We start from the raw sequence: 13,648 nt of genomic DNA, 5'->3' as shown, positions 1-13,648 counted from the left end.
GTTGCCCAGGCTGGTCTCGAACTCCTAGACTCAAGTGATCCGCTCACCTCAGCCTCCCAAAGTGCTGGGATTGTAGGCGTGAGCCATCATACCTGGCCTGGAATGCTTTTTTCATCATCCTCCCCCACCTCTCAATCTGAATTCTTACCCGAGTGAGGTCAGAGAAGATTCTCAGAGGAACTAGCTTCTAACCTGGGATCCCCAGACTACCCTGGCCTGTGTCAGGGCAGCCCCCGTGCCTCCTCCGGCACATCTCACCTGGATTTGTAGTTGCCTGGTGATCGTCTGCTTCCTTCTGGGCCATCAGTTCTCCAGTGAGCAGGGCCTGTGCCCCATGCCCACACGAAGAGCCAGTACTCAGTAACACTAGCTAGGATGCATTCAACACCTGTTGGTCGGTGCACTGGCCGCTGGGCTCCTCATCGTGTGTCTCATCTAGTTTATAAAACCCTGGAGGGGGCCGGGCATGGTGGCTCACGCCTGTAATCCCAGCACTTTAGGGGGCCGAGGCGGGTGGATCACGAGGTCAGGAGTTCGAGACCAGCCTGGCCCATATGGTGAAACTAAAAAATACAAAAATTAGCTGGGTGTGGTGGCGCACGCTTGTAGTCCCAGCTACTCAGGAGGCTGAGGCAGGAGAATCACTTGAACCCGGGAGACGAAGGTTGTAGTGAGCTGAGATCGTGCCAGTGCACTCCAGCCTGGGCAACAGAGTAAGACTCTGTCTCAAAAAAAACAAGCAGACAAAAAAACAACCCTGGAGGGAGAAAGGAATTATTATCCCAGCTTTATTGATGAAGAAAATGAAAGCAGAGTGACTTGCCCAAGGTCACACAGCTTTGGGAGGACGCAGCCAGGAGTTGAACCGGGGCTAATTCCAGAGTTCTGCTGGTAACTTCTTGTTCCAAATAAAAGAGGGAATCAGGAGAATTAATGATATTTCTTGAATGTGTTCCTGACAGGGCACAGGCAGGATGGCCGATGCCGACAGGAGCCAGCGGTGACTCTGGGGCCCCTGGCAGCAGCTCTGTCTCCTGAAGATGAAGTGGCCCAGGTGAAGCTCAGGCCAACCCCGATGGCCAGCTCGGAGACTGAGATCTGCTGGGTTGAGCCTGGCCTGGGGAAGGGTCCCCGGCGGCGGCACTGGGCCTGGGCTGAGGACAAGAGGGATGTGGATAGTGGTTCACAAAGCTGGGGAGAAGAGGGACTCTTTCCCAATGCCACCAGCCCCGAGCTCCTGGAGGACTTCCGCCTGGCCCAGCAGCACCTGCCGCCCCTGGAGTGGGACCCGCATCTGCAGCCCAATGGGCATCCGGATTGTGAGTCAGGAGAGACTTCAGGAGAAGGTGAGACTGACATCCCTCCCCCTACGGTGGTGTCCCGTCCCCCACATCACATGTTCTAGCAGGCGGGAAGGGAGTGGAGGTTGCTTCAACATTTTCAATTAAATTCTACAAAGTCTATAATTTAAAAATTTAAAAAACTTAAATTGTATAAGTAATACCATTCATTGCAGAACAACCAGAAAATATAAGGCGCAAAATTAAGTAAAATTTAAAATTACTCATTGTCCCACTCCATCCCCAGATAACCACTGTTTTCCATATGTGGAATTATGCAAATGTAATGTGAATATGGAACAGTATTCTACATACTTCATTATAACCTGCTTTTTGGTTAACTTAATAGATATGAACATTTTCTTAGTTCATCAAATCCTCTCCCACAAGTCATTCCTAGACTTCCATGGGTATCCGTGGTTAATCGGCCAGTATCCTACTGCTGGGCATTTTAGTAGTTTCTAGATTTTGCTGTTATAAATAATGCAGTGATGAATGTCATTAATGTATCTTTGCACACTTGATTTGCTCATAGCTCTGGTAATTTGAATTACTTAGTCTTGGGGTTGTGTCCAATTTTTATTTTATTTTATTTATTTATTTATTGAAGCAGGGTCTTGCTCTGTTGCCCAGGCTGGAGTGCAGTGGCATGATCATGGCTCACTGCAGGCTCGACCTTTCGGGCCCAATCAGTCCTCAGAACTTAGCCTCCCGAGGAGCTGGGACTACAGGTGCATGCCACCACACCCAGCTAATTTTTATATTTTTTGTAGAGACAGAGTCTCACAGTGTTGGCCAGGCTGGTCTCAAACTCCTGGCCTGAAGCGAGCCTCTCACCTTGGCCTCCCAAAATGCTGGGATTATAGATGGGAGCCGTCATGCCTGGGTATTTTTAAGGTTTTTAAAAATTCCAATTAGCAATGGGAATGTTGGCATTTCTTGTTTTCTACAATAACTATGTTCTGGTTGCATCCAGACGAACTTAGACTAAATTCCTCGCTTTGCTTAGCAAGTTCCTTCTGCCTGAATCTTGCTTTTTCCATCTATAAAATGAGAGGAATCGTATCGTAGAGAATAGTCAGAGCTGGATACATGGTAGTGATTGCGCTTAGATTATGAGCGAGATGCCCCTGTTTTAGGGTCCTGTGACTCTCGCAGGCTGTTGCGGTTGGTAGAGAAGCCTCCTCTGGTAGCGGATTGTGCCATTACTCAAAGTTTCACACACCTGATCTGCTCAAAGTGAGCACTGCCCACTGCTGCCCACTGAGGAGCCATTTCTGAGCACTCTTTCCAGCAAGGGATGGTAACTGAGATGCACTGGGTGGACAGGGCAGAGGCATCTCTTCCTGGGGTCACATGGTAACCCCCTGCTATGATGTAATAGCTGCTACCCTGTCCTGTGCCTTTACTATGTGCCAGGCACAGGGCTGGGCAGGGTCTGGCCCTCTCTTGTTCCCTCCTCACCACCCTCTGTCAGGTAGGAGGAACTAGCCTCAAGTTTGACTGTGGATTGCCAGAGAGGTCAGCAGCTTGCCCGTGGCCCCAGTGAGGGGTCACAGGAGCCAGGATTGAACCCAGGGCTCCCTAGCTCCAAAGCCCAGGCCTCTTCACCCCTAGTGCGTGACCCCTAGTGGTGGAAGCAGACTCACCTGCATGACTGGGGCCTGGGTCCCAGGTCCAGGGAACCACTGGGTGATCTTTGGCAACTTACGTAACCTCCCTGGGTTTCAAGTATGTTGCTGTAAGCAAGAGTAACTTGCGGAAGGAGATGTTAAGTGGTTAAGAGATGTAGAGGCGTCAAGGGTAGGGGAAAGAGCATGGGGGAGTAGAGAGTGACACAAAGGTGCATCTGCCTGAACAGAGAGTCTATGCCTGGTGGTACCCAAACTGTGTCTCATGAAACTTTGGACCTATTGCAGAAGTCAACACGGGGTCTAGAGCAGAGTGGGTGCTCCGTAAACAATGACTGCATGGATGGTGGTTAGATGCATGGATGAATGGACGGGTGGGTGATGGATGGGTGAATGGGTGGGTAGATGGATGGATATTGGGAGGAAGCATGGTGGGATAGATGGCTGGGTGGGTGGATGGATATATATTTATTGAGTACTCACTATGTAATAATTACAGTAACTGTCTACTTCTTGGGAGCTTTATATACCTTATCTTCCTCCCTCCTTCCTTCCTTCCCTCCCTTCCTCGCTCGCCTTCCTTTTCTCCTTCCTTCTGTTCAGTCAACAAATAGTGTCAGGTACCAGCACTGCAAATCCAATCGTGAACAAAACAGAGAGCATCCTTGGCTTCATAGAGCTTGCAGTGTAGGGGGTGACACACATGTCAGTGAAACAACCACACAAATAAATGGAAAGCAGCTGCTATGATAAGGGTTACAAAATAGAGGTAACCAGTCCTGTGAGGGCCTGTAAAAGGGAGAACTTGACCTAGTCAGGGAGATCTAAGTCTTCCTTGAGGAGGCAGAGGTTGAGCCTGAAGGACAGATAGGAGTTAACTAGGCCAAGGAGGAGAGAGAATCCCCCAGCAGAGGGATGCGCACATGCGTAGCCCCCATGGTGGGAGGAGCGTGGTGTGCACATAGCAGGAGCAGGGGGAGCCTGAGGGGCCATGGAGAGAGATGGATCAGGAGAGCTAATGGGGCCGGGGTGGCAGCGACCTTAGGACCATAGTGAAGGTTCTGCTTTTCTTCCACAGGAAGACATGGATGAGTTTTCAGATGGGGGATGTGGGTGAGGACGGAGGAGATGGTTAGGTGGCTACTGACTGCAGTTAGCCAGGCAAGAGAGGATGGGACACGAGCCAAGGTAGTGGTGGTAGACTTCAGAGTCATAGATGAGTTTGCGATTTTTATAGGAGGTAATGGGGCAGGACCAGGTGACAGATTGGATTCAGGGGGTTAGAAGGAGAGAGACGGCAAAGACGCCTCCCAGGCTGCTGGCCTGTACACCTGGAGGGGATGGTGTTGCCATCTGCTGAGATGGGAGACACTGGAGGGACCGGGTTTGGGTTTGAGTTTGAAGGACCTCTGAGACAACCAGATCAGGTATCAGACAAGCACTTGGCTATGTGGGGGGCTCCTTGGGATTCTTTCCATCCCCATGTGATGAGGAAATGGAAGCCAGAGAGTTGAAGTGACAGGGTAAGTTACATGGTGGATACAGACCTGGTATATGCTAAGAAGTGAATGGCCTGTCTTTCCAGAGGCTGAAGCAGAGGATGTGGACAGCCCAGCAAGTTCCCACGAGCCTCTCGCCTGGCTCCCCCAGCAGGGCCGTCAGCTGGACATGACTGAAGAGGAGCCAGATGGGACCCTTAGAAGTCTGGAGGTTGAGGAGGCTGGAGAGAGCTCCCCAAGGTTGGGGTATGAGGCTGGTCTCAGCTTGGAGGGCCGTGGAAACACCAGCCCCGTGGCTCTTGGGCATGGTCAGGCCAGGGGCTGGGTGACTTCTAGCGAACAAGCCAGTGGGGACAAACTTTCTGAACATTCCGAGGTCAACCCATCCGTTGAGCTCAGCCCAGCAAGGTCCTGGAGCAGTGGGACAGTGAGCCTCAACCACCCTAGTGACAGCCTTGATTCTACCTGGGAAGGAGAGACCGGTGGCCCCCAGCCCACTGCCCTGGCAGAAACCTTACTAGAGGGCCCCAGCCACCACCTCCTAAACCCAGATGACAGAACTGGAGGCAGCGTTGCTCTGGCAACCCCCATGGAATTCCAGGACTCCTCAGCTCCCCGAGCCCAGAGTCCGCAGCCTGCCGCAGATAGATGGAGGAGAGAAACGACCAGATTCTCCTGCCCTCAGCCCGAGGAACACATCTGGAAGCAGACAAAGACGTCACCTAAGCCACTCCCTTCCCGATTCATTGGCTCCATCAGCCCCCTGAATCCTCAGCCCAGGTCAACACGGCAGGGCAGGCCGCTGCCCAAACAGGGAGCCACTCTGGCTGGCCGCTCCTCTTCTAATGCCCCCAAGTATGGCCGGGGGCAGTTGAACTACCCACTCCCTGACTTCTCCAAGGTAGGGCCCCGGGTGAGATTCCCCAAAGATGAGAGCTACCGTCCCCCCAAGTCCAGAAGCCACAACAGGAAGCCTCAGGCCCCTGCCAGGCCCCTCATCTTCAAGTCACCAGCTGAGATTGTGCAGGAGGTGCTGTTGAGCAGTGGAGAAGCAGCCTTGGCAAAGGACACGCCTCCTGCCCACCCCATCACCAGGGTACCCCAAGAATTTCAGACGCCTGAGCAAGCCACTGAACTGGTCCATCAGCTCCAGGTTAGTGGGACTTATGGCTGTGGATGTGTCACCAAGGCCCCTGTTGGCTTAGGGTGGAGGCTAATTGGGGTGGGGAGGCCTCGAGTAGAGGCTGGCTGGGGTGGAGAGGCCTGGGGTAGAGCCTGGCTGGGGTGGGAAGCCCTGGGATGGAGGCTAGTGGGGTGGGGAGGGCTGGGGTGGAGGCTGGCTGGGGTGGGGAGTCCTGGGATAGAGGCTGGTGGGGTGGGGAGGCCTGGGGTGGAGGCTGGCTTGGGTGGGAAGCCCTGGGGTAGAGGCTGGCTGGGGTGGAGAGGCCTGAGGTGGAGGCTGGCTGGGGTGGGGAGGCCCTGGGGTAGAGGCTGGCTGGGGTAGGGAGGCCTGGGCTCTGGGCTAGGAACTCCATGCTGGTGCAGGGAGGGTATACCTGGAGCCCTGAGATAGACCTAAGCCCTTTGCTCAAAAAGACCAGTGATTGTACTCATGTTTCAAGGATGATCTGTTGAAGTGATCATGTTTCAAGGGAAATAGTCATGTTTCCCCTCCAGACCGCGAGCTCCACGGGTGTGGGGAGTTTTGGCAAGAGCATATCATAGGTGGCCTGTGTGCCTCCTTCAGCAAGCACAGGATGCCTGCTGGTCTCTTGTTTGTGATTTTGACAGCCTCTGATGGTCATTGTCTTGGTCTAGTCTTTCATTTGGGGTGACAAAGTGGTAGTATGCTAATGCTCTCACTCCTACATTAATTGCTGGAAATATGCTAAAAAGTAAAAGTGTCCCTCATCAACTACTTGGTTACCAAGTTCTTGCTTGTACGGGAAAGGTCAGCGAGATGCTCTGTTCTGTCCTTTTACTGTTAGCGTTACTGACCCATAATGGTCCTTCGTTACTTAGTTACTGACCCGTTTTCAGAAGGAGTCAGTTCCTCACATCCTTCAAAGGTGACATGCTTTTCCTTTTTTCCTGCAATGACTTGTTTTTATAAAGCTCTTTGGGTTTGTTTAAGGCAAGTGACTGAGTAGGTGGAACAGTGATTTTCAAGCCTTCTATTTTTCTGCCACGGGACTCTTGGATGATTCATTCAATTAGCCATTGAAGAAAGTACTTCTTAAGCACATGCTGCTTAAACACCGACAGCGCAGCAGGGGGAAAGACAGATATGGGCCTCACCCCACAGAGCCAACCGATGGGCAGGGCATTTGGATAAATAGAATCGTGGCAGCCATCTGCGATGTGGGTCATGTGTCAAGGTAAACCAGCCAGAGGCCCTCAGTCTGGACTCGTTGTCACGGAGGTAGAAAAGTTGTCCCACTGCCCTCTCATGCTCCAGAACTTGAACGTGGTGGGTCTGTGTTGCACACAAGCCTGAAGATTGCTCAGCTTGGATCCCACCATTGAATGGTTTGCTATCAGGGTCTCCCAGCAAGGAGGGGTGCATTGTGTGCCTGGGCATATGACCGTGTTGCTCCCCCTTTTCTGCAGGAAGACTACCACAGGCTTCTCACCAAGTACGCTGAGGCCGAGAACACCATCGACCAGCTACGCCTCGGGGCCAAGGTACCAGGCTGGGATGGGGTGGAGGCATGGGCCCAAGTCCCCGAGGAGATGACACTTTTCCATAGCTCTAGAGAAAGGCCACTGCCTCCTCCATCTACTGAGGCCCTGAAGTTAGTGGAACGCCAGTTTGCTTCTACCCCAAGGTCCCTCTGTGACCTTGGGCAGTGACCTTGCCCTCCCTGGGCTTTCTTTTTTTTTTTTTTTTTGAGTCAGGGTCTTGCTCTGTCACCCAGGCTGGAGTGCAGTGGCATGGTCATAACTCACTGCAATATCAACCTCCTGGGCTCAAGGGATCCTCTCGCTTCAGCCTCCCTGGTAGCTGGGAATACAGGCATGCATCACTGTGCCCTGCTAATTTTTTTTTTTTTTTTTTATGTTTTGTAGAGACGGGGTCTTACTTTGTTGCCCAAGCTGGTCTCGAACTCCTGGGCTCAAGTGATCCTTCTGCTTCAGCCTCCCAAAGTGCTCCTGGGATTACAGGCCTGAGCTACCATGAGCCCAGGAATTTCATGAGACTCTCTCTCCTTCTAGATGGGCTGGGTTCGACTCCTGGCTCCATTGCTAACCAGCTGTGTGACCTTGAGGAAGTTACTTGGGCTCTGTGAGCCTCAAAAGAGTAACACGGAATTTCTGCTCAGCCCCTGGTGCTTGTTCTTTGGGCCTGAATCTTCCTGGATCACACCTTTGCCTATCTCCCTCCCCACAACCTCACCTGGCAGAGTATGGGGCAGGAGGAGAGCAGAGGGGAAACCCACCACCCCAGCCCCCACCCCGTCTTAGGAGGAGGCTGTGAATTCTCCACCTTCCTCTTTCCTGAGTGAGGCAGGAAGTGGGACCTGTGCGGCCCCTCGTGGCTTCCTGCTTTTGCTGTGCCCTCCTCTTGCCTCATCAGGCAGCAGTGGAGGAGGGGTGAGAGCTGAGGTGCAGAGATGCAGATGCCCCAATGCCTCCCCCCGTCATGCTCCAGGACCCCGCCCCCGCCACAGCTGCTGCTCTCAATGCTGAGAGGCACTTCCGGGGCGGGTGGGAGGAGGCCACTGTGGTGAGGAAACGGAAGGGGGCCTGTTCTAGGACCAGGAGTCCCCCTGCATCCCCACACCTGCTGCCTGGCACAGGCAGGCCCCTTCCCTCTTGGCCTCATCGGGCACATCTGTAAAAGAGGGCTAATCAGACTTCCTCCTGGGAGCCAAGTAGTCTCCTTCCAGCTTTTTGAACTGCTGAGCCAGATCTAGGGTTGGAAGAGACGGGGCAGTCGGGAAAGGGAGTGGAGGGGGTTTGTTAGGTCATCCTCTCTGGGGAAACCGCATTCTCATGGCTGCAGACTCCAAGCAGGTCTGGGGAGAAAGGGACTGGTCATCAGACCCAAACACTCGGCTTCCCCATTTGACAGATTGGGAAACTGGGGCTCCCGTTGGGGTAGGGGCCGCTGACGGTCATGGAGTGGTGGGAACCGAAGGCGTGGACTGAAGGCGTGGAGCGTCTCCACCCTCCTTCCTCCCTTCCTCCTGCGCTCATTTAAGGGCATGAGTCAGTATACAGAAAGCATTTACCTGGCACTAGGCAGGCACTTCGTAAGAGTTAGGGAATATTATTATTATAAAGATGTTTACTGCTAGGCCTCTTGTATGTCAGCCACAGTGACACAGGTGGGGTGGACACAGTGTAGTGCAGCTGGGGTGCCTCCTCTTGTGGGTGCTCCCTTGACCCTGTAGGACTCAGGGTCCCCCCCAAGTGTGGTCACCCTGCCCTGGCTGGCACCCAGACCCCTGGCTCATGTGTGTGAGGGTGTCACAGGAGGAGAGGCCGGAAATGGTTCTGTGTCAGCTCACTCACTCCCACTTTCTGGAAAAATGATTGCTATTGCTTGGCCTGAGGGCTCTGCTCCCTCCCCCAACCCCTCTCTCAGCCTCACAAAGTATGAGCACCTTTCAGGGCTCTGCCGGAAGGAAGCAGGATGATACTATCACCTCCCGCCCAACCCCATCTCACAGCTGCCCTGGGGGAGTAGTACAAGGCAGGCTTGCAGCTCCAATGTGCAGAAGAGAACAGAGCCCCAGAGCAGGGAGGGGATTCACTCAGGGTCCATGGGGCTTGAGGAGAGCTGAGATTCCAGCTGGCCAGCCTTCCTCACTCCGTCTGGACCTCTGTGCACTCTACCCCGAAGGCTGGAGAGACCCCAGGACAGCCTTTTGCTCAGAGCCCACGAGTTCAGAGGCAGTTCTCAGACCTCCCAAGGACCCACTGAGCCACTTCACTCTGCTCAGAACCCACGGCGGAGGGCTGGACCCACCTGGGAGGGAGCCGCGCTGGGGATGTTGCACTGGACACCCCATCTAGGCATGGTGGGTAGGTGGACAGCAGTGGGTGGGGACCCATAGGAAGGAGATTGACATTCACTGAGCAGCAACAGGTATCCCACCCTAGGTTCAGGGTCATCTTATTTGAGCCCCTCCACACACACACTGAGGTTCAGTCAGGTGGAATGGTTTGCTCAACATCCCATAGCTGGTGCAAGAGGCAAAGCTGGGATTGAAACCTACATCTGCCTGATTCCAGAACAGATGTTCTTTTCCTCAAGTCTGGGTAAGCCCTGGCACCCAGGCCCTGGCACTGGGTGTGGAGAGAGGCATAGGGATGAGGCGGATTGATGACTGTTATAGAAATAAGAATGGTCATAGGTGATGTTTATGGACCACTGTCCTAAATAATTTGCAGTTGGGGAAGCTGAGGCACAGAGATGTTAAGTAACTTGACCAAGATCACTCAACAAGTAGGTGCCAGAGCAGGAGTTGGAACTCGGCAGCCTGGCTCTGAAGCCCACGAGTGACACCACACTCTAGCAGAACTAGACTCGGTAGTTGTGGGATCTGTAGCCGGGGAGGCCTGGCCCAGGAACACGGATGGGTCTGGAGCCTTGGGGTTGGGGCAGGACCAGGGAGCCCAGCTGTGGGGCAGGGAGCCAGGACTGGTCAGGAGTCACTGGTTGGCTCTGTTCTCTACACTGGCCTCTGGCCAGGGTTTATGGTGATCTCACTGCATTTGCTGCCATGTTGCCACCTCCCCCCAGCCCCTGTTCCTCCATCTCAGCTGAAGAGAGATCTGGAAGAGCTGAGGTGACCAGAAATTACCCTAGAAGGAATTACGGAGATAATGTAAAACCACCCTTTTTCAGTGTGTTCTGATGGCCACAAGTTGGCCCAGAACCCCCTGGGTGGGGATGGGGGGAAGGGGAGGTTTCTGTATGCAGATGAGTTGGGGAAACATCTTCCTCTCTCTTCCTCCTCCCCTCCCGCCCTATTCATAAAGCCCATTAGCATTTTAAAGGCTGAAAGAAATCCATCTGTGCAGAGAATATTCATTTGTTTAACCCAATGTTTCCCAAATTTATGGGTCCTCCCTTCACAGAATTCTGATTCACCTTTTACAGAATCCCCCGAGGGAGTGAATCTGGCCTTGGGGAGCACCCTGGGGACACGTGGCTGTGTCCAGGGAGATGGGCCCTGGGAGGGCCAGGCCCGAGCAGCTGAAGCTGCCACCCTCACCGCCACTCCCCACCTCATGGCTCTGCCTGGGCATCTGCTCAGGTTTTGGGCTTCTCTGCTTCAAACTCCTTTTTGGTCCCTGAAACAAAGGGGTCTGCTGGTTTCCCTGGCCTATCCCCGTTCCCTGTCACTCCCCAGGTGGGGCCTGAGGCTGAGAAAGGGGTCTGGGGAGGGAAACACGTCAGAGGGCTGGGCCTCCCCTGGGATTTGGGTCACCTCAGGAGGGGGTGCTGATAGGAAAGCCCCCACAGGGGAGTCTGAGCAGATGGCTGAGGGGATTATTAAAATCCAGCTTTGTTCTCATGTGGGGAGGCTGGGCCTGAAAGAGGGGGAGGCGGCGGGGGGGACCATGCCACACTTGGAGTTGATTTTTCAGCCACAGCCAGGACCTATACAGCTTAAGCAAGAGAGGCTGCTGGCCTGGGGGCCAGGGATCCCCTTCCACCGGGCCCACCCTAAACTGCTCATTCCTGACCTTGGTGCAGCGGGGGCAGTTAAGATAACCCCCCAACATCATGATGAGCAGGTGCCACTAAGGGGTGTTGCTTTTCCATGGGCCTGTCTCCATGGTGGCTGTACAGATGATGATGGCAATGACGATCATGGTGATGGTAGTAATGGTCATAGTTATGATGACGATAATGGTAAAAATGGTGATGGTGGTGGTGATGATTGTGATGGTGTTGGTGATAATGGTGATAGTGATGGTGATGGTGAATGATGGTGATGCTAATAATGATGATTGTTATAATGATGCTGATGGTGATGATGGTGGTGGTAATGACAGTGGTGGTGATGACGATGGTGATGGTGATGGTGGTGGTGGTAGTGGTGATGACGGTGGTGGCGATGATGATGGTGATGAATGTCAGGGTGGTGGCCGCTATTTATTGAGCACTTATATCATGTGCAGAAAAGTTATTAAGCCAACTAGGACTTAGAGGTGTGCTGTGGTAGAGCCTGGGCGGGAACCTGGGCTCTGACTGCAGAGCCCACATGCTAAGCTAGAGTTGGCAAACTTTCTCTGTAAAGGGCCAGATTGTGAAAATGTTTAGCTTTGTGGAGCATATAGTCTCTGTCACAACTACTCAACTCTGCCACCAGAGTGTGAAAGCAGCCATAGACAACACATAAACAAACAGGCATGGCTGTGTTCAATAAAACCTTCTTTACACAAACAGAACATAGTCCTCTCAACTCTGCTGTAAGCTCTTGAACAGCCCGTGGTTTCCCTCTGCTTTCGAGCTTCAAGAGGTCTTCCTTGGTCACCTGCCTGACTCCAGACTGCTCCCTCACCAGCTGGGCTGGCTGCCATGTTTTAAATCTGTCCTCAAATGATAGAGATCTGCTACCAATGGCAGATTAGTTTGTTCACTTGCTGGTTCACTCATTTATTCAAACAGCTATTGGTTGCTATTATTATCAACATAATTATTGGAAATGCTTATATTTGTTAAGAAATAATTATATGGTATATTATGATATAATTATAACATACATTATTAATAAAAAATTACTGTTAATAGTAGAACCATAGGTATTGGGGTCAGATAGAGCAGTGTTGTAATCCTCATCCAAGGACTTATGAGCTGGGGATCTTGAGTAAGTGACTTAATAACCTCTCTGTGTCTCAGTTTTTCCTTCTATATAATGGGCTGTTGGGGTCCCCACCCTGTCTTCCTTTCAGGACCACCATTAAGAGTAAATGAAAGGGCACGTAGTTCTTCACCTATGTTTGGCCCAGCCAAGGGCTGCACTGAAAGATGGTATTTATTACTACAGGGCATGTGTGTTGAGCTCCTGAATGAAGATGAGGTATTTCAGGTGGATTTGCCCCTACCCTGACTTGGCTCTGCTGTGCCTCCCCGCTTCCACAGGTGAACCTGTTCTCTGACCCACCCCAGCCCAGCCACAGCATCCACACAGGAATGGTGCCCCAAGGGACCAAGGTCTTGTCCTTCACCATCCCACAGCCCCGCTCTGCAGAGTGGTGGCTGGGCCCGGCCGAGGACCCCCAGGCCTCTGCGGCCTCAGGTGAGTCCGGGAGAAGAGCCGCAGCTGGAGGCTCCTTCTGTCTGGGATTCTGCTCTGTGGGGCTGACTTGGTTCACCCTGGGGATGGCACTGGCCTCAGGCCAGGGGAAGGAGGGAGGCAAGGCCCCACCCTGGGTACTTTGACGCAAAAGGGTCAGAGATGTGGAAAGTGTCCTGCTTTGATCCACAGCAGCCTGGGGGCAGCCCTGGCCCTCCCACTTGGCATCTTGGTGACCCTGGGTGAGTTGAAGACATAGAGTATTGTCCCTGGGGAGCCCATATCTCAGCCAGGCCCTGCACTGAGCCTTGACACATGTGACCTCAGTTCATCCCCACAATAACCCGCTGAGGTGTGCACTGTTGTCACACCCATGACAGCCAAGGGGATCAAGGCTTGGAGAGGTGAGGACAGGCTGAGTTCATACAGCTGTTGAGGGGAAGCATCTGGATTGGAACTCACGTCTCCCTGTGTGAGAGGCCACGCTGTTGACTGGGAACCCGGAAGCCTAGCACAGCTCTGCTGCAGCCAGCCGTGTGACCTGGGGCAGATCTGCACCTTGTCCTCCCCTGTAAATGGGGGACAATGCTTTACCCAGCCCACTTCCTGGGGCTGATGTGAAGATAGCACATGGTGACTGAGCTGTAACTTGATGATGGAGGTGGTGGCTTTGACGTTCAGCCTCAGTCCTTCAGCTCCTGGAAGGACTGTTCTTGGCTCCAGCTTTCAGCAATTGTGTATTCCAGGGTGGCCATCAGCTCGAGGAGACCTGAGCCCCTCCTCGCTCACCAGCATGCCCACCCTGGGGTGGCTTCCAGAGAACCGGGGCATCTCCGAGGACCAGTCCTCAGCAGAGCAGACCCAAGTACTGGCTTCTCAGGCCAAGCAGTTCCTGGCCAAGGTGAGTGGACTCCCAGCTT

At 53.3% G+C, this 13,648-nt stretch overlaps 1 protein-coding gene across 6 annotated transcripts in view; it reads left to right on the top strand.

The window, feature by feature from the left end:
* LOC105487078 (AT-hook transcription factor) overlaps nucleotides 1-13,648 on the top strand; it is a 60,460-nt gene that overhangs the window by 16,664 nt on the left and 30,148 nt on the right. For 5 of the 6 annotated variants that reach the window (XM_011750380.3, XM_011750379.3, XM_011750378.3 and 2 more), the window contains exons 2-6: nucleotides 963-1,346; nucleotides 4,557-5,623; nucleotides 7,081-7,155; nucleotides 12,575-12,731; nucleotides 13,475-13,629. In XM_011750380.3, the coding sequence (XP_011748682.2) occupies nucleotides 1,076-1,346; nucleotides 4,557-5,623; nucleotides 7,081-7,155; nucleotides 12,575-12,731; nucleotides 13,475-13,629 (1,725 nt within the window). In that variant the 5' untranslated portion in view covers nucleotides 963-1,075. Of the gene's footprint in view, nucleotides 1-962; nucleotides 1,347-1,390; nucleotides 2,818-4,556; nucleotides 5,624-7,080; nucleotides 7,156-12,574; nucleotides 12,732-13,474; nucleotides 13,630-13,648 lie in introns of those variants that run through there. The other variant, XM_071078231.1, reaches the window with a different exon arrangement.

Source organism: Macaca nemestrina, chromosome 14, assembly GCF_043159975.1.
Source record: "Macaca nemestrina isolate mMacNem1 chromosome 14, mMacNem.hap1, whole genome shotgun sequence".
NCBI lineage: Eukaryota > Metazoa > Chordata > Mammalia > Primates > Cercopithecidae > Macaca > Macaca nemestrina.
This window is presented reverse-complemented; position numbering and strand designations above follow the sequence as displayed.